The sequence below is a fragment of the Pseudopipra pipra genome, chromosome Z, assembly GCF_036250125.1.
Source record: "Pseudopipra pipra isolate bDixPip1 chromosome Z, bDixPip1.hap1, whole genome shotgun sequence".
NCBI lineage: Eukaryota > Metazoa > Chordata > Aves > Passeriformes > Pipridae > Pseudopipra > Pseudopipra pipra.
Window position 1 is genome coordinate 23,601,791 of NC_087581.1, and position 21,512 is coordinate 23,623,302.

General features: G+C 40.6%; 1 protein-coding gene across 1 annotated transcript in view; it reads right to left on the minus strand.

The window, feature by feature from the left end:
* The window catches only part of MAP1B (microtubule associated protein 1B), a 73,976-nt gene that overhangs the window by 14,698 nt on the left and 37,766 nt on the right, over positions 1-21,512 (minus strand). Inside the window, exons 3-4 of the mRNA XM_064641077.1 lie at positions 9,413-9,495; positions 5,533-5,673 (exon numbers count right to left, since the gene is read on the minus strand). Of these exons, the coding sequence (XP_064497147.1) occupies positions 5,533-5,673; positions 9,413-9,495 (224 nt within the window). The remainder of the gene's footprint in view (positions 1-5,532; positions 5,674-9,412; positions 9,496-21,512) is intronic.

A 21,512-nucleotide genomic window follows, 5' to 3' on the forward strand; every position in this document is an offset into this window, starting at 1 on the left:
CTCCTTAAAAGCCAGTACTGCTCCCAGATTTATCAAGACTGGCTGCAGAAGAGTTTTTCAGCACAGTGACAATGATAGTGGAACTCAGGATCCTGTGTGGAGGAAGCACAGAAGTAAGCAGGACTACAATCCTGAACTTTGACCTCTTCCAAGACCTAAGAGGAATCCCATGGTTTAGGGCTCTAGAAGACCAAGAGAGCTGGTCAATATTCAAGCATCACTTCCTTCAAGCTCAAGACCAGTGTATACCCATGAGCAAGAAATTAAGCAAAGGAGGCAAGAGACCGGCATGGATGAGCAAGGAGCTTCTAGCAAATCTCAAATGGAAGAAAGAAATTCATGAGACATGGAAAGAGGGACAAGCCATGTGGGAGGACTAGAGGAACATTGTCAAAGTAAAAAGGGATGTAACGAGGAAGGCCAAGGACCACTTGGAATTGAGTTTGGCAAGGGATATCAAGGACAACAAGAAGTGCTTCTACAAGTACATCAGCAGCAAAAGGAAGATTAGGGAAAATGTGGGGCCACTGCTGAATCAGATGAGTGTCCTGGTCATAGAAGACACAGAGAAGGTGGAACTAGCGAATGCCTTTTTTGCCTCAGTCTTTACTGCTGAGGCTGGCCCTCAGGAATTTCAGATCTTGGATGTAAGAGAAGAAGGCTGGAAAAAGGAAGATGTTCCCTTCGTCGTAGAGGGTTGGTTTAGAGATCAGCTAGACAGACTTAACACCCATAAATCCATGGGCTCTGATGGAATGCACCCACAGGTGCTGAGGGAGCTGGCAGACGTTGCTAAGCTACACTCCATCATCTTTGAAAAATCATGGAGACAGGAGAGGTGCCTGATGACTGGAGGAAAGCCAATGCTACTCTCATCTTTAAAAAGGGCAAGAAGAAAACTACCAGCCAGTCAGCCTCACTTCTATCCCTGGAAAGGTGATGGAACAGATCATTGTGAAGGTCATCATCAATCAGGTAGAAGAAAAGAAGGTCATCAAGAGTCATTACCATGGATTCACCAAGAGGAAAATCATGCTTGACCAATCTGATAGCCCTCTGTGATGGTATGGAAGGATGTGTTGATGAGGGGAGAGCAGTGCAATGTTGCCTACCTCGACTTCAGCAAGGCTTTTCACACTATCTCCCATAGGATGAGCTCAGGAGATGTGGTTTAGATGAATGGACAGTGAAGCGGATCAAGAACTGGCTGAATGACAGAGCTCAGAGGCTCAGAATCAGTGGAGTAGAATCCAGCTGGAGGCCTGTAGTCAGTGGCACTCCCCAGGAATCAATGCTGGGTCCAGTCTTACTCAACTTGCTTATCAATGACCTGGATAAAGTGATAGAATGTACTCTCGGCAAGACAATGATACGAATCTGGGGGGAGTGGCTGATACACCTGACAGCTGTGCTGCCATTCATTGGGACCTGGGTAGGCAACAAAGGTAAGTTTAGGGTCCTGCACCTGGGCAGGAATAACCCCAAGTACCAGGACAGGCTGGGGCCAACTGCTGGAAAGCAGCTCTGCAGAGAAGGTCTTGGAGTCTTGGGGGATGATAAATTGAGTATGAGCCAGCAGTGTGCCCCTGTGGCCAGAAGGGTTAATTGTTATCCTGGGTTGCATTGGGAAGAGCATGGCCAACAGGTCGAGGGAGGTAGTCTTCTCCCTCTTCCAGGCCCTAGCGAGGCTAGGGGTACTGTGTTCAATTCTGGTCTCCGCAGTTCATGAAAGACAAGGGGCTACTGGAGAGGGTCCAGTGGAGGGCCACAAAAATGATCAGATGTCTGGAGCATCTCTCTTATGAGGAGAGACTGTGGGAGCTGGGCTTGTTTAGTCCAGAGAAGACTGAGAGGGGATCTCACTAATGCACATAACCATTTTAAAGGCAGTGCCAAGAGGATGGTGCCAGACCCTTTTCAGTGGTGCCCAGCAGTAGGATGAGGAGCAATGGTCATAAGCTGAAACACAACAAGGTCCACCTCAATATAAGGAAGAACTTTCATGGAGGGTGGCAGAGGACTCTAACAGGCTGTCCAGGGAGGTCACATAGTCTACCTCTCCGGAGATACTAAAAACCCACCTGGAGGCATTCCTGTGTCACCTGATGTAGGTGACCCTGCCTTGGCAGGGGGGTTGGACTGGATGATAGCCAGAGGTCTCTTCCAACTCTAACTATTTTGTGATTCCGTGATTAAGAAATAAGTTATTACTTCAGAGATGGAAACGGCTACAAGTTTTTGGGCCATTCACTCCAAGCAAGACATTGGAGATGCTGGAGTGTGTCCAGAGGTCAACAAGTAGTCAGGAGCAGAAGTCCTTTGAGAAGTGGCTGAGAGAGCACCAAACTTCTTTAAAGAAGTAATTCAGATATAAAATGTCAGTGGAAAACATGCCAGTACATCATCATGGAGAATACCACAGCCTTCTTTGCAGAGGCTACGCAGTATCAGTTCAAGCTGTAAGAACAGTTTTCATCAGCTGAATAATTGGGAATTTTTGGACCACGAGCTGTATCAACACAGAAATGAATATATAACAGATTAAAGATGTTTGATTGCATTAGATCTCTTTGGGCCTCTCTGCGTGTAGGTCTCACTTCCTTTCTTGGTGTTACATAACTTATTTTCAGCATTTACCGAAAATAGGACTCAAAGATACAGTGGCTGTTTGTTGTTTTGTTTTTTTTTTTAAAGTCCAACCAATAGATAAATAAAGCTGAAAATAAATATTTTCTACCTTCCTTTGACATCCTTTGTTGAGTATCGAAACCATTTGACAGGAGTATAAATTAATCTCACCCATATATCAGACATGGCCCTATCTGAAAGGGAGCAAGTGAAAAAAAACCACAAAACCAAACCAAATAAATGGAGAAAAGGCTGAAAAGGCTGAAAGATAAGGACAATAGGGTAAGCATTGCTGTTGTCTACTGGAGAAATAAGAAAAGAGGGGCAGCACAGACTACAACTCTGAAATGGATTTAGGATCTCAATGAGATGTCTCTGATCAGGGTTGAAAACACATTATTAGGGAGAGTTAAATGTAGTAAAAAATCACTTCCTCTGAATGAATAAATCCAAGTCTGTTGCATACATAAGGAGATAACTTGAGTAAAGACTGTTTCTCATACAGAGCCAATTTTCTGCCTAGATAAAAAATCATATGGTAATATAGTGGGATAATGAATATATTGTGCCAATGAATATACTGCACCAAAGTCTGGGGTTAATCCTCTCCCATTTATATTACACCATATCTGGATTTATGCTCCATACTTCTAAATTCTGACTTTTGCTCCTAAAAGTTGGCATGCCTAATGCAGACAGTGTTAAGCCACTGGTAGTCCAAGCCAATGAAAAGCTGAAGAAAGATTATTCCAGACATAGAACAAAACTGTTAGGAACAGCAAGTTCAGAAATGCCCCAGAAAAGGTCTCAATGGGTTTGCATTTCAGATGGTGACACCAGGGATATCAACAGTTCCACTCATTTGATAACATGGAGATGGAACTGCTCCTTCTCCTCTCCAAATTCAAAGTCAATCTGGGAGCAAATAAATGTGCCTGTGAACCTGACTGTCTTTGTGAACATTGAGAGACATCTGTTGAGGAATCCTTAAGTTTTAAAAGTGCTGGTGAAAACAAACAGAAAGTTGGCTGTTCAGAGAAAACACAATATTGTTTCCTACCCTGAACCAGAAAGGTGCTGGTGTTGAAGAAGCAGGGGACTATGACATTTTCAATCTTTCAGCATGGGAGAAATTGAAAATCCTACTTTTAGACATTGCATGAAGGGACCTCTACATGTTAGAGATGGATTTCTGGTCAGACTTTATATGAGTATCTCCCAAAGGGTATTTACTTATTTGTAAACACGTTCCTTGACCATAGCTCAGATTTGGCCCAGTGAAGCAGAAATGGGCAGAGGCCAGAAACACCAACTCTATGCAGTACTCATCAAACCTTACATGCTTATAGAATCATATAATTGTTCAGATTGCAAAAGACCCTTAAGATCATTGAGTCCAACTGTGAACCTTGCACTGGCAAGCCCACCGGGATCAGGATTGCACATGAATTCTTTCATCTCATCGCCACTTAGAAAACCACTTATCACTTTTTTCTAGATCTTTTTTATGATCTTTTTTTCCCCCCAGTTTTTAAAAAATGTCGCACACATGAACTGCAGTATGGCAAGCGTGATCCTTCTTTGGTTTTGTGAAAACGTGTAGAAACAGCGAGACCCTGAGGCTTCGGAAACAATAGGCTGGAAGCCGGTGCTTGCCAAGAGCCCTGCCAGCTGGCTGGTGAGCACACTGCCAGCTGCAGGGACGAGCCAAATGAGCCTTAGTCATAGCCCATGGGAGTATGCCCTGCACACTCACTACTGTGGCAATCCCTCAGCAACTGTAACTGATAGCCAACCCCCCACCTCCGCTTCCCAACCAACAGTTTTGTTTCCTAATAGTAATGGTGGTATTTGCCCCTAGTTTTGCATTTATCATAGAATCACAGAATCAACCAGGTTGGAAAAGACCTCTGACTGAGATCATTGAGTTCCAACCTATGTAGTCATATAGTAATTTTGTGTCGCTAACTAGAGATGTAAGGAGCTTGGGTTTGTAATTTCAGAGAAAAGTAACTCCGAGAAGTGCCAGTGAGTATTAGGTGTCATGCATATTTCAGAGAGCAGGAAACCAGTTCTTTCCCTAACCTACAAACATATGCCGAAAAAAGAGGCTCTGGGAATAGATCACATGGATACAATAAGGCCATGCAAACTTTGCTTTCTCACTGCTAAACTTTCAAATCTCAGTCCACTGACATGCAACTAATTAATATTGGAAACTAAATCCCTAGGGATTGAGCCATCCAGTTTATTTAAATATATACTTTACACAGCAGTCAAATTAAGTGTGACAGCTTGTTTACTATGGATTCCTGCCCTATGGGAGCTTTCAGACACAGTACATTAAGAAAGACAGCAAAATAACAAGTCGTGAAACAAATGGCATTAAATACTGGTATAGCTCATGCTTATTTTTGTGGTATGTAAAAACCAAAGGTTGTACAGATTTACTGGCCAAATTTTAAACACTAATATAAAGTTAAGCAGGTAGATGGTACCAAAAATACAACTATTCCGACAGCCACCCTCTGTCTTATTAATGCCACCTACTATTTAGCTGCCACCACGTAAGAACCTGATGTCGAGTTCAATTTGACTGCTTTGTATGTGCACCTCAGATGAATAACCTGTACACTTTAAACACAGCACTCTCTCCTTCGATTATCGAAACTTCCTTGATTTCCTCTTGTAATTTAATTCCCCAAATCAAAATTTAATGCTTTTGTTAAGCAATTTACATGAAATCTAAAATAAAATAAATAAATGTTTTGAAGCCTATAATTAAGAGTAAAGACCAGCAGTACCACGGCTGCCTAAGCTAACTCTATCAGAGAGCCATTTTTAGTATTCTAGAAACCTCTGCCATCACACAACAACGTATGGAAGACACTTTTCCAAACTAACCTCTTGATCTGTGAAGATCTCAATGAAGTTCTGGAAGGAGAAGGACCCTGACTGAAGAATAAGTTCTCCCGTGTTTTCAAAGCACTGTCCAGTGAGAACAAGGAGCTTGTGCCTCGCAGCATCTGTGATCATTAAGCGCACCTAGAGTGAAGGAGAGAAATACATCAATAATGGGATTTACTATGTGTTTCTGCATTCCACTGAGAGCATACAGTTTATTTCTCCTAATTTAAAACTGTTGTCTGGAGCAGGACTGTCAAAACATTATCAAGCATAGTGCTGTTTACAAAAGACAATGAGAAAGGTGAAAAAGGGAAAAAAGGAAGGACTAGATGCAATTAAAAAGAAGGTCTGAAGAAAGGACTAGATGCAATTAAAAAGGTCTGAAGAATAAACCAAACTAATGACATGTAAAAAAGAGCAAGGAGCAGAATAGAATACATTTTGATTGAAAAAATAATTTTTTCAATGAACAAACATATTAATAGTATAACTATTGGTATACTTCAATAGTATTGTATCAGGACAAACTTGGTAAACTATTTAAAAGCAGATGCTTGTTACTTTACTTGACCCTACTATAGCTACTAATCATTCTTGTTTACTACCCCCAGAGGGAGATTTACTTGCATGCTAAGAGAAATCCATATATTCAGTATACTTCTATTGGCTGAACTGAACTGAAGAACAGAACTAAATAAAACCTATGTAAGATTCTGTACTGTTGAACAAATATTGTGCAAATACTTCAAAAGTATTTACGGAAAACTGAAAAATCAATTCAGCCTACGGTCAGGTACAAATTTCAAGTGCACTAATATTCCTCCTCTGTTAAGGAGGAATTAAACTAAATTAAACTAAATTAAATTAAATTAAATTATTAAATGAATAGTGATTCTAGAACAAGGCTATCCACCTACTAAACTAAATGAACAAATGAGCAGAATCCATCTGGGACAAATCCACATGATGTTGCATCCAAGCTCCATCTCCTTGGAGATGACACAATCACCTCATCTCTCCTTGCAAGACATTCTTTCAATTTTTTTGTATTGATTGTTAAGCAATCAGTTGTTCTAAAAAACTCCTGCTAATGCCTGGGAGGCTGAGCCAGGAAGGCTTAACCTGAATCTCTGCTGAACAACTCACATTTTCAGTACAAGTAGAAAAGAGACACTGGAGAGTTTACATCTAAAATAATATCCCAACTCTACCACGTTTTCATTGTTATTTTACTAAATACATGACCCTGATGCCGAGCAGCAAAAAGTTCCTTTAATTAAATGTAGGACTAATGCTGGTCTCTCACTGATTGAACTAACTGTAATACTGAAATATCCTTGATGGATTAAATAGATTGAGTGTATCTATTTCTATTTTAGACAAAAATATAGACAAGTGCAGCCATCTGTCTGATGTGCATTGCTCAAATTTTCTCTGTTTTACCTGTATTAAAACAATATCAGAACTGGCTTCCTCTTCTATGTTTTCTGTTGTTGCTGGCAGCAGTACTCATCACTCTGCCAACTTTGGTGTAAACTCACCAGGTTTTGCAACAGCAAAACTGTTTCCTGACTTGTGAATCACTGATACGTGACTGTCACATAATTCCCCTTCAACCTATTTTATTAATTGATGATAATTTCTGCAGAGCTAGCAAAGTATGGGAAGAAAAAAAGTAAATAAATGCTTGCAGATTACAGAGCATAATGTATCATACACATGGAAGACCTTAGAGATACACATAAATTCTGTGTCTGGGTACAAGCAAGGCTTCCTGAAGGACTAGTAGAAATTTGTCTCCTGATTTCAAGACCACTCAATTTCATAAAAAATACTGCAAGGTGATGATTTTGTTCAGTTGAACTGTTGGTTAAATTCCCAAATTGTTTGAAGGAAGTGCACAAGCAAGAGGTAGCCTCAGTCCAAATGGAGGTAAAGACAGAGTGTATACAGAGATGGGGACACAAGCAGATCAGTGTTTTCCCAGACTTATGGTAGGCACAGGAGCAACAGAGAAGGGACTTCCTAAGAAGGAAGTAAATATTCATGGGCATTTCAGAAACTTGTTTTCTTTGGGAAACTTCAAACTCAGTTTCTCTCCCGTTGGGCCTCTCTCTTCTGGGAGTTATTTTGGCATTTGACAGAATATGACAGGAGCTTCAGGCAGAACCTTGCTTGGACTGCCACTAGGTATGGCTAATAGCAGCCAGAATAAGAGGAATATCATATTTCTTTCTGATTTTTATTTTATTTTGTTTGGGGCTTTGTTGTTGTTGTGATGGTGGTGGTTTTTTGTTTGATTTGGGGTTTGGTTGGTTGGTTGATTGGTTGGTTTGGTTTGGTTTTTTTCTGAATGAATAGTTTCAATTTCCTCTTTTGGTGAAGTTAGAGCTTCACAGTATATCACTGTCTCCCCAGATGCAACTTGGAAATCTCTTGATATGTGAAACTAAGTTTTCTATTTGCCATAGTGGGCAGAGCATGTCTACTCCAACCTCTGATTTAATTCCTCCACCTCTTTCTTATTGTCTCTTTCTGGATTGCATCCAGTCAGAGCCTTGCTTAGCTAGCCAGCTTCAAATCTCAGCTTGTAACTTCTGACTGTGACCAGTTTGGCAAGATGAACACAAAGAAAAGATTGGCTCCCACAGTCTAGTGAGATGAAATTAACAGTAATGTAGCCAAACATCTTCCAGAACCAAAGGAGTAAGGCCAGGGTTCAGAAGTCATTTACGGGCCTCAAATCATGTTCTTCCATGTGGTCATCCATCAAAGGAATGACAGGCACTAGAGAAAGAATAGCATTTCCCAGCTTTTGGTAGTTTTTTAGCCCTTCTACTCCTCCGCGCATGCACACACATTATAGCTTTATAGTCTGAATAAATGTATTGAGTGCTGCTACCCAGGTGACACCCTTGTTCTTACCAACCACCTCTAGTGGCTTGTAACAGATTTTCATGTGTGTTTTTTTGGTGAATGAGCTGCCTTTAACTAAGATGACTTTTAAACTTCTACAACTTCAGAAATTTCATTTGTTTTGGACTCCTTTCTTCTGTTTGCATTTAACATTACTTAAAGTTGGTAACAAAACTGATTTTTTACCATGTACCACAAGCTTCATTTCCCAACAAAAATTATATTGTAGCAGTGCTTCCCAGCACAGGCCAGCAATGAAATTATCCCTATTATTTCAACCTTCAGTTTCACTAGCTAAATATACCAGTTTTGTCTTTGAGCTACACAATCAGTTCTTTGATTCTACCGAGTTCATAAGGAATTGGCAGTCTTCTTGTGGGCACTCTCCAGAGTCCATTAATCATGCCACATGGTTTTTGAAGGACAGATAGATCAACCTAGAGTCACTACCACATAGTTGGTAATTCCTCTCAAAGACCCAAATTTGTCCCTGGGTACCTTCAGGCACTTTCTTCATATGTAAAATTGACATCCAGAGCTAACAAACAATGGAGAAGCAGAAGAAAATCATATGTACTTTCACCAGAGCTGCCTCTGCTGCATCAAGAAGAGAATTTGGTGCATTAGGAGAAAAAGAATGCTGAGATCAGAAGCATGTTTCTCTCCTATGCCTCTGACAGTCTGTCAGGAGTCTGGGAACCCAGGGAAAAAAATCCAGGGAATAAATCCAGGGATGCCTGACATTTTTCATATTTGCTCCTAATATGCCCTTTCATTCACAGTTAGGACCTGCTCAAAGTCTGCTACAGCTCTGAAAGACAGTATTGGAATTTGTCAGTCACTAAGCTGGAAGGCAGTGACTGATTCTATATAATCATCTAACTATGTCTGCTTAAATGCTCTCATCATGTCCACTTAATGGACCCTGTATGAGATGTCCAGTGAAGTATTTCTGACTTACCTCAGTACTAACTGCTTCATCTGAGGGATTGATGAGGACTACAGTCTCTAAGATATCACTTCTGTGGTGAAGAATCTTCTGACCTGCAAGCACAGAGAGAAAGAAAAAGATAAGAAATTAATTTCAACCATCATGGTGTAAGCAAAGTTTCCTGTGGGGATGGTTGGACACTTGCTGCGCTGTCCTGCTTTGTCTTCCTCCTGCTTACAAAAACTGTAGCAAGCGATGTCAGGCAACAAGAGTGAAAGGGCATACAAATAGCATCCAGATACTGATTTAATAAAGTCTGTGCAAGTTTGGAGGAGCCTCGCAACCCACTGCCTTTCATACTTAGTCTGTCTCTGTAGTTAGTAGTGATACTCATCTGACTGGGAGTAGATGCCAGAAAAACACAACAGGACTGTTGATTTTTTTTTTGCTTACATTAATTGGCAAGTTCTTATCAGACTCTCTTTCTGTGAGAACTGCAGTGAGATTAATTAGAAGCCATATTGTCATTCAGAAATCCAGACTGGCAATTAGTCTAAAAAACCAGAAGAGCTGTCCCTTCTGAGCAAACTGCTTGGCTGCTTGGTGCAATATTAAACAATTAAAATAATTAATTGGGCTTAAAAGGGAGTATGAGGGACACAGAATAAGTTACTTATCTGCCAACTCAGAAAAACTCCCCTGTCAAGAGATGTAAATTAACGAGGCTGAGGATAGTCAGGCTGAAAGGAGCTCTGCAAGCCTGAGGGCATCGTCTGAGAGGATGGGCAGACAGCCATTCCCACACTGCCCCCGGCTCGGGCAGGCTCAGTGCTGCCCCCGCCCCTGCCCCGAGCAGACTCAACCCCGCTGCCGCGAACTCTACCCATCCCAGCGATGCCCTCCTCCTCGCTGACCTGCCTGCACCCCTCCTGCCTTCCTCCCCCTTGCCCTCCGAGCTCCCACTGTGCTGAGTCTGTCGCTGTCGCTCTGGAGAATCTCTACATTTATAAGCATGCAAGTTTACAATCAAATGGCAGAAAGTGAAGGAAAAAAGAAAAAAAACCAGAGTGTTTTCAAGTAAAATGTGAGATGGGGTTGTACTCTATTCTCTTGTGCATGACAGTGCCTAGAGACTCAGACTAATTAGTTTAAAGAAACCTAGTTTTATTTCCTTTTTGCTATAGTTCCTCAAAAGAAGGAGACAGACTATATATTACAGAAGGGGAGGAGGGCAGGTCTCTTTCTCTCAGGAACATCCAGTTCTGGCATTAGCCTTTGCAATTCAATTTATTTTTATAGCTTTGCTTCCTGTTTAACAGGAATGCACATCCAGATGGCTCTGCTACTGCAGGCTCCTTCAGAAGATGCTCTATGGTCTGATATTTCAGTTGTTCTTCAGATTTCCCTTAAATTAAGATATTAGGTGGAGTTTATTGAATCTAGTTTATTGAATCATCACCCTTTAGCTGACACAGAAATTTCTTGCTTAATAGTTGGTGACACTGAGCACATACTTTGCTTCAGGCCAGACTAAGACTGATATATCATTAGACATTAACACATTAAACACAGGTAGAAAAGAAATGCAATTAACCACATGCTAAGTTAGACAAAGATGCACAGTATCCACCGGACTCAAAGAACACACTCTGGATTTAACTGAAGCTGCTCCAGGTCAGGTATCTGTAGCTGGAAGGGATTTGACCTGAGCAGTTACAACTCCTGCTGACAACACCAGTGGTGGTTACTTACATCCTATGTTCCCACAGGCCAGACACCCAGCTTTAATGCTTGTGTGGGTTCATGGGCCTTGAGACTGATTTCCAGAGGCAACCCTGTTGGTCTGCACCATGTACACAGTGCCTGTTCAGAGATGTATGCGTGACTGTCTCCCTTTTCAACTCCTTGGCATCAACATGTGTTACTGCTTACCATACAGGGTGGGGACCCAGCACTGGCACGGAGTGAGTCACTACAAGGGCTCCCATCCCACAGAACACCTGGGAAGTTTGCAGCTATTTGCTGATATTGGTAACATGGTCCCATGTCGCTGCTTGGGAAGTAAAAAAAAAAAAAAGACTTTTTAAAACTATTTGCAATTTTGTAAGAGCAACACAGGCTTGCTGCCCAGGTTGATACCCTGAGATGCTCAGCTGGAATGAAGGAAAGTCTCCCACGGGAACAGTTTTATCAGACAGAAATTAATTATCACAGCGTGGGAGCAGAAAGCTCAGCAAGAGCATGTCACAAATTGGCAAGAGACTGCAACTTACTAAATTACAGATGGAGTGGGAGAATCTGAGACTTATGTGGAAGATCTGGGATTGCTTTAACTCTACTGGATTTTTGCAGCCCCTCTCTGTGCACGTGATAGATCATTTTTGTGATGAGACATAGGAAGAAAGGAAGGAACTTTCAGGTCACACAGAAGTGGTTAAGTGGAGAGATTTTACCTGCTTATAGTTTCTGGGAAGCAAGTCAAAGCCCTATCTTTGGGGCTTTATATCTTTCATATATAAATATTATTTATGTTTGGAAGAAATCATCTTTTGACTTTATTAAGTAAAGCTTCCAATTAATACCCTATATGAGTAAAGAGTCTTGGCAGCTGTTTGATTCAGAACCAGGAGAGAAGTAAACAGCAAGTGACAATTGCTTAAAGGGTGACTTCCGCGTGCATCATCCCATTTCCTATGGCCATAGGATGCTATTGCTCCCCTACTCACCAAATATCAATGCAATTTCATTTTAGGATTATTGAGATGGGAATGGTGTCAGTAATACTTCCTAGAAGTGACTGAACAGAATTCTTAACTTACACAGTTGATCTTTTCAGGCCAGTTAAGCAGCGTGAACATGAGGCCCATTTTTTACTACGTTAAATTCGTGCAAACACAAAATGCAAATGAATGGCAAGGGAAAGAAACCAAATCCTCTTTCAGGTCTTGTTTAACCAAGAATCACTACTGACACACTTTTACTGGGCATGCCTGTGCCGCCTCAGCCCATGGATTTGCATGCTGTAGGCAACAAGTTACTGAACAGAGGGGTTCCCATCAGCTTCTCCTGCCACTCCAGGTGGACCTCAACACTCACTTGCTCCCCATCAATGCTATTCCCACACAAAGTAAACGCAGAGGAAGGAGGTAAATCTCTCCTGCAGTGATTCTTGGCAGAAGGGGTGAAGGTATTCCTTCTCTCTGAAGCTGGTAACTGTTTGACACCTGAGCTGGCATTCAAACACATCTCTTTGGCAACTTTAAACATCTCTTGTTTTTCACTGTAAAGAACTTGAAAGCATTATTTCACCACCAGAATACATGACTGCTGTGTCACTAGCTGCTGTGTTACATCAGTCACCGTGTTGGGTGGTATTAACAGATGGATGGTACAGCCTGCAAGGCTGGCTAATGAAACTTCCCACAAGCCATGAATAAGCAATGAACTGTTTGCAGCTAGAAACTTCCAGTGTTCTGCACCTCTAAGTAACTCCAATATGCAGTCCCCCCAGCTGCCTCCATCTTGTGGAGGACAGTGAGGAGAGAACACTGAGGGGAGAAAAATCCTCCAAAATGAACCATAAAATATCCATTCCTGGAGTTCTTTTTTAAAGTCTGAGAAGGCACTTTTAGCAGACAAATACACTCACTGAAGAAAAGACATTTTCCCAATAGGGCAATGCTGCGTTTGAGAGCAGAAACACGTAAACTTTTCCCACGTTTCTAGGTATAGATGGCAGAAAAAGCTTGGTGTATTTTAATTCCTATTCAGGACAATACCTTGTTTATTGATGTCCACATGTAGTATCACCTTCAAAGCTTTTGTCTTTTTTGCCTTTACATTCATGGTAAGCAAGAGCTGGATGACTGAAAAATATTATTAACTAAATGGTTTTGTATTTATTAGTGCATAGGTGGCTTGGAAGAGAAGTGGGAGAAGAGAGGAGGGGTTTTACACTGCATTTCTGTGCACCCCTGAGCTAAAGGTCAAGGCATGCGCAAATCAGGCATTCTTTTACATTCAATTAAATTGGTAGAAGAAAATACACCTTCAGCAAAAACAGAAGTAATAAATAGCCTACAGAATACAACAAAGGTCTTCACCACTGAACAAGAGGTCATATGGAGCATGATCTTTGGGCTGCTAAGCCTCTGAAAGATAGTACTGGGGCTTGTCAATCACTACGCTGGGAAGCAATAACTGATGTTCAAGAATCATCTCAAGTAAAATCTTTTTTCAAATTTACCAGGTCAGATGAAGGTTATTGGAAGGTTATAATATCCCTTGCACATGATACATTTAAAGCAATAAACTCCTTTGGAAAAAAGAAGCTTTTTGCCTAGCAAACAGTAATCCAATAACTCATAAATCTTAAATAATTTTAAACTGCTCACTGTTTCATCTTCTATTTCTAGGACATCAAATTTGTCCTCCAAAACTAGATGTGTTAACATTCTGTTCATCGTGGTTGTTCTATATTATCAGCAGAGTACTCAGAGTCTGGATGACTGGCCATCTGAAGGTTACTATGTCTTATACTAACTGAATAAGTCTATTTTTCCTTGTTTTCAATACAAAGAACTGTGGGTATAAATTGTCAATAATGTTGTAATTGTGACCAGCCCCCAGACACCCACACTATCAGCCTGGAGGCACTACATTGCAACAAAAAATTCCAGACCAAAGAGAAAGGATCAAGATCCCCTTTTACAGCAGATTATTAATTATCTGAAGAAATCTTGTGTAAATTATATGGAACACTCCATCATCTCCACCTTCTTTGTTGAGACAGGGCCACCAAAGCATGCTAAGTTTCCTGCTGAACTAAACTGCAAGCTGGAGAAATAGGTAAGCGCACAGCATTAAGCAAGGGAGTGGGTTTTAGAGTCACTGAAGGAAATTCTGACATTGTAAAAATCTGGAGTTCTGTATCTGCAAGTAAGAAGAAAATGATTTGCAGACTTGATGGAGAAATACATCCTGTATAATGCCCAGGCACTGTACTACGAGAACAGGACTTCAGAAAACCCCTTCCAGGAACGGTCTGAAAGCCCTGCAGGTGATGCCAGTGGCTGCGGAGAGTAATCAGTCAGCCTTGTAATTAGCTGACACGATGGGGAGTGCATAACACAGGCGTAAATTCATTTATGCCAGAGAATATAGATTCACTGCCTCCAGGGCTCAATTCAGCCCAAAGGCTTCTTAAATTTAAGATGCCTGCAAGGACAGCATAGTAATTTTTTCCAGCAAGAACTCCTATATATGTGTGAATATCAGAATACTTTACACATTTCTATGTGAAAATAAAATCCATATACCTGCTAGGATGACAACTTGGTGTGACAGCTGTGAACAAAAAGTCAGGCCTACTAACATTGCTGAGCTCTCTGATGGTGACATGGACTTGGAAGAATGACACTTACTGCAAAGAGTGACTGTTCTCCTTGCCATCATTTAAATCTGCTTGCTGTGGACACAATGGTTAGTTCAGATTTGTATCTAATATTACATGCTTTTTATAGAGAACTACGCTTCATCTTTGCAAAGTTAGGTTAATCTTTCTTGCATCTGATCAGCTGGAATACTAAACTGTGTTGTGACTCTCCAGAAAGCATAAAACCTTGTTTTATTTTCTACCTCTACCCAGTAAATGTAATTAATATTCAAGTTTCACATGGTTCAGCTGCAGCCTGGTGATAGTTAAACGTTTTTTCAACCCACATTTGACTTTCAACAATCTATTAACTACAAGTTCTGAGAGGCACGGTCCTGCAGCATAATGCATTTTTTGATTTTTAAGCTCACATTTATTTAATAAGTCTAATTGCATATAATTTCATTTTTGTTCTTGGGTAAGTCCTTATCTGTCAGATCTCATTTAAATGTATACCTCCAGGTAATAATAGAGCCCTGAAAGTGGAAGGCTAGACAGAAGATGATTGTGCAGTCTGAACAGTGACTGCAAGATTCCACCTCCAGCTACTGTACATGAAGTCAGTTCACCAATCCTTGCTCAGGACTCTTAACAGCAGTGAGGGAAAGCAAGCTGACCTGTTTGCACTAATTCTCATAACTCATATTTTCTGCCTCAAACTTTAGTACTTGCAGACTTAAGAACTGAGCTGAGCTAGGAGCTGCTGCAAGAACTACAAGTGGAGGTGATTGTCCCACTCTGCTCTGCACTGGGGCAGCCTCACCTTGAATATTGTGTGCAGTTTTGGGCACTATAATATAAGAAAGACATTAAGCCACTAGAGAGTGTCCAAAGGAGAGCAACAAGGATGGTGAAGGGCCTCGAGGGGAACCTGTCTGCGAAGCAGCTGAGGTCACTTGGTGTGTTCAGCCTGGAGAAGAGGAGACTGAGGGGAGACCTCATTGCAGTCGACAACTTCCTCGTGAGGGGAAGAGGAGGGGCAGGCACTGATCTCTCTGGTGGCCAGTGAAAGGGCCCAAGGGAATGGCCTGAAGTTCTGTCAGGTGTCGGGGTTGACAGCAAGCCTGTCAGCAGCCTGGCATTTATCGATGAAGCAGTGGACATAAACCGGATTACAGTATACCTCTGAAAGGAGGAGAACACAGAATGCAGAGGAATGTGGGCAACTTTCAGAAAGGAAGAAGATGGAAGACAGAAATGGACTTCCTGTACTTTTCTGCAAGTCAGGATGACTCGGCAAAAACTGTGTTTACTAGTTTGCAACCAATCCTGGTGTGTGTATACACGAAAGTACCAATAGCAGGTTGACATGTGGACGGCCTGATGGCCTGATGTATGTATACCAATAGAAAGTGACATGTGTGTGGCCTGATCTATGTGTACCAATAGCAGGATAACATGTGTATGACCTGATGTATGAAGGCACCAATAGAAAGTTAACATGTGTGATGTGTGAAAAGTATGTTTGTAACCTGTTGCAATAAAGTGATTACAGCCTTCTTGTAATCCTGTCCCTGCTTTGAAAGAAGATTCTATGTCACTCTGCCTGTCCCGACTTTAACAGCGACAGTCAGGGAAGGTTTAGGTTGGATATCAGGAAGAGGTTCTTCACCCCAAAGGTGGCTGGGTGACTCCTCAAGGAAGTGGTCACAGTACCAAGCCTGAGAGAGTTCAGGGAGTGGTTGGACGATTCTCTCAGGCATCTTGTGTGCCTCTTGGGGATGGTCCTGTGCAGGGCTAAGGGTTGAACTCAATGATCCCTGTGGGTCTCTTCCAACTCTGCATATTCTGTGATTCTGTGATTGCAGGGGACCTCACTGCTCTGCGACCATTCCCACTGAAATATCCTGAAGTAAATTCAAGGCATTATATCTTCTTTTTACACACCCCGTTCATCAATAGACTATTTGTATTATCTTTTCACACTAAATATTGATTTCTTGCATGTTTGCCAACTTTGTGTGACATCTAATTTGCTGTCAAAATGCAGCTATTTATCAAGTGGAAGCAAACTGCTGGCCTTTCACTAACATCTGTTCCTGTCAGGGCAATTTATTACTTTCAACTCCGATTTCTCACCTTCAGAAAATTGTATTTTTCACATTCTTGCTATTTTACAATTTCAGGGCTTTTGAAGGACTGCTAAAACATTAAAATCAAAAAGGAACTCTGAAGAAAAAGTTGAAGCAAATCAGTCTAAAGTACAAGAACAAGAAAAGCTTATATAATATAAAGTAAACTAAAACTGGTTTATCTCCTGAAAAAGGGAGTATGCTACAAAAACTGAACCAAGTACCCTAGTGATTTCATTATTGATTTCACTGAGGCTCTGGACAGAAGTGAAATTTAAAACCAAAGACTGCTGAAGACCCCAATAAAATCAGTCAAAGAAAAAAAGATTACATCTCCTGCTTATATACTGAACTTGTAATGGTAGTGGAATCTAATGCTCCCAATAAATGGGTTCACCCTTGACTTTGTTTAAGAAAAAATTATATCCAGTAGTCAGTCAGCATTCTCATTTGATGCCATGGTCAGGCACAGCTGTCTCTAAACTCTGCCATTTCTGTTCTTCCATTGATCTGTGTCATTTACAACCCATATGGTGGGTAAAATTTAAATCCCAGAAGCCTTGTCCACCACCATTTAGCAGCACTGTGATTTCAGTGAGAGAATGGAAAGCAAAGGACATAAATCTGAACTGGCACAGCTGGAATGCTTTCCAGACACAGAAGTGCAGCTGTATGATCCCACTCCAAGAAACTATCTCCTGTAATTATAGGGGGAGGGGGAAATAGGAGTGTTTAGATAGCTGAGCAGTTTAACATCTGGGCAGAAAGTGAGGGAAGAGTAATGTCTGTTTACTAGGGGGCCATGCCATGTCCCTAGTCATGAGAACTGCCCTGTTCAACAGCATGGCTGTAGTAGTCAGTGTAGCTTCAAGAAGACACCTGTTTCCAACCCAAGTGTCTGACATGGGCTTTCTTCCTCATGAATCACCCTTCCAACCTTGAAACAGAGACAGCTAAAAGACTGCTGCATTCATCAACTAGTTTACCCTTATATCCTTTTTATATGAATTATATTTTCCATTATTTTCAAGGCAATATATAGCACTTATTAATAATACTCCATATAATTAAAACTTAGGATCTTCCTCCAAAATATTCTCAGTTCAAAGTGGCTTTCTGAAATGGGTATCTTAATCTTGTTTGGGATTATCTCCACATATTGATCTTGTAGATTAAAACACTATAGACACTGTGAACTCTGAACAACTACTTTCACAATTAATTTTATCTTTAGAACATGTCTGATAGGTGTGAAAGTATTTTAACCCCATAAAATACAGATAGGGAAAGAATTTCCAGATCATATGGAAAGGTCATATGGAAACAGAAACATGAATCTTTAGAAGCCAACCAGAGTGCTGCAGCCACACAATCCTTTTGGTTCTGCAAGTACATCACTATCTTGTGTTTTAGAAAATACTTAAAAAGCTAAGTTATGCATAATGAATTATTTTTAGAGGCACTCCTGAAGTCATCTTTAGCTACTTCCCAGGGCTGAAATTCTTCCATAAACCACTTGCCTGACTGTTATCAATATTATCTAACAATAACAATATTATCACTGCAGACCTTGATACTCTAGCTTCAAATGGCAAGAAAAAGAGAAACCAATGCCAACAGAAATTTCTCAGAAATTTGTCTGGGACTACCTAGGCAAAAACCAAGCAACTTTATCTTTTCCTCTCTTAGATTTTGTATGTCATAAACTTGAGGGCAGGCAGGTAGGTAAATGTGAGGTTCTCTGTAAGCAGTTGTCTTGAGTTACACATCTCCATTACAAGTAATGATCTTAAAAAGCTCTTCAGAGCAAGGAAGTTGTATGTGTACCGCAGTCAGCCCTATTTTTTAAACTGTAATCCTTTCATTGTCTTTCATTAATCTCTCTCATTAATCTCTCTCCTATGCTTAAATCTTAATCACGAAGAAAATGGCAATGCTCTAGGATGCACTGTAGAAATAATTTGCGAACCTGGAGATTTAGTTTTCAGCAGCAGAGCACACTGCCGTGGTACTGCGTAGAAACTGGCAGCCAACACACACCACGATGGGAGACTGCAGTGATGCAGAGCTGACTCATCAGTACTGAAGGTCAATAAAAGTCCTCATCTGAGACTGCATTTGGGAGTGTTACTAACCAGGGAGAGAAGCAGAGCTGCGCAACATCAGACCTCTCCCACATACAACCTTCTCTGTCTAGAAAAAAGGAAATTTCTTCTTTTACCTCTGGAAAATATCTTGGACCCAGAAACTAAAATAATCCTGAGCAGAACAGACCCCTTCCCACTATAATTTATTTAGAATACTTCCTGCAATGTGATAATTTAAATTTCCTCAGTTATTCAGAAAAGTAATCTCTCATATCCCAACTGTCAAATAGCCAAATAAAATCTTATTTGGAAAAAATTCCTACTTATTTCTCAATACCTCTGTGGCATATTACCTCATACTTCACTGTTTATTGAACACACCATATATTGTAAGTCACAGGACTGGTTAGAAGCTTAAATGTTTTTTATTATATCAAGTAACTGATATATTCATATTACAAACAAAACCATTTACTGGGCTGTTAAAGATGCTAAGCAAATTTGTGAATCCAACATGGTTGGCACTTTTTGCAAGGGCTGATTTTAGGGGGGAAAAACCCCCAACCATCAGATTTACTTTAATTACTTTTTAAAACAAAATATAGTTGTGCCGATCCAATATTTAGCACAGCACCTAACTCAAATCTAAATGTACTCCATAGGAAAATTGTCACTGAGCTCAATGAGCTCAATGAGGAATGGAAAAGGTTCTCTGATTATAAATATCTGCTGTAAAAAACAAGATAGGGAACATCAGCATTATGTTTCTCCTTAGTGGTATTTAACCAAATAGTCAAGATCCTTCCAGTATTTCAAAAAATACCCAACAACCTCAGTTAAATTTATTTTACTTCCTTTCAAATGTTGCTATTGCTAAAACCTCTTTTTTTACATCCTTTTATTTTCCCTCCCTGCGCTGCAGTGCCTGGCTGTGCCGTTCTGCCCCCACCATCCCGATGGCCAGAGAAGCGAAGCTTGCTGAGAATTTTTTCCTCTTCTCTGCAGCACGCTCTGCAGATGCTTCGTTGCACTTCACTGCAACTCCCACCTTTCATAAGGAAAATGGAGCACAGCAGCATCAGAGAAAAGCTGATGTAAGTTTAAAATGTGTAGTGAAGGGATAAATATTGAAATGAATATTTCAGAAAAAAAATAATTCAGAAGTCTGCCTTTCCTCTTTACAGACATCTCTACCTGAATATGTTTTCAGTCTGCTTTTTCTCTTTAGAGAGAACTATGTAAATTTTGATCACTTCAGAAGGTTTCTGTTACTGTTTCTAAATTGCCACAGCCTTCTTACTAATGGGCTTTCATTGTTATGGCAGCTGAAGCCAAACCCAACAGCTCCAATTAGAATCCTCTGGAGGATATTTCTGGTCTTGGTGTCATTACTGTGTATGCAACTGAGTTTTAAGTTCATCTGCCATCCTTGTTGAAAGTCTGACAAGTCAATACAACCTATAAGGGCTTCACACATGGGGAATCCATTCTTTCCCTAGAGCACATTTTCTTTGCCACGTCTTTATTAAAGTTTCTCAGTTTACCTATAATTTCTATCCATCCTTCTAATTCAAATCAGAAAGCATTTCCTCTCCTTTGGCAGCCTATGATTAATGAATGACAGATCTGTTTACAAGCACTAAGGCTGTTGCAGGGAGGCTGGCACTACAGATCAGACACTTCATTTTGCAGTATATAAAATTATTTATGGTTGAATCTTCCTACAGTCTGGCAATCAGTAAATTTTCTTGGGTAAAAAATTCCATAGTTCATAACCTACCCTTGATACTTGTACTGTAATGTTTATAATGTACAAGAAAATCCCCATGTTTTTTGCCAAAATATCTCAACAAATTTACCTAGTGGTGCTCTTTGAAGAACTGTGAAGTTCTTCTTTCTCAGGTAACATCACAGCTTTATTGCTATTTCCTGAACAAATCACATAAACATCATAGCTGAATTATAGTGGAAAAGTTATATTTTTTAATACTTGGGCTTACTTTTGTGCATTTTAGAAACTTGTTTTCTGTTGAATGTATTATTACTATCAACTAATTACCAGCTGTGGAATATCGCTGAGCCTCTGCAAACGCTAGAAAACATAACAAGATACTCTGTTTGTAAGCCTTTAATGAGAAGCAGGTTTAAGCTTTTCCCCTGGCAACCATCCGGCTTCCCAGCTCCACAGCACAACTTGCCCAAAGCTTTTATTCTGCTTTTACATATAAGCAGTGTTGCTAATCAATTTCTGGATGTGAATTCGCTGTCCCTTTCTAGCAGCAACCATTTTCCTTGTCTGAAAGAGCAGAGCAACTGTTCTACCCCAAGGCAGAGACCTTGCTCTGCCAAGAAAAAGACTCACTTAAAAGCCTCAAAACACCTTCATCCTTTGATTCTTTACTGGATGTGTGCAGTTCTCCACTGTGATGATTTTATATAAATCGCAAATGTAATATGAAATCAATTGCCTCTGCATAGAATACGGGCAAGTACTATTAATTAATTCCAGGTTTTGCAAAGAGGAAAATGAGAAGGCA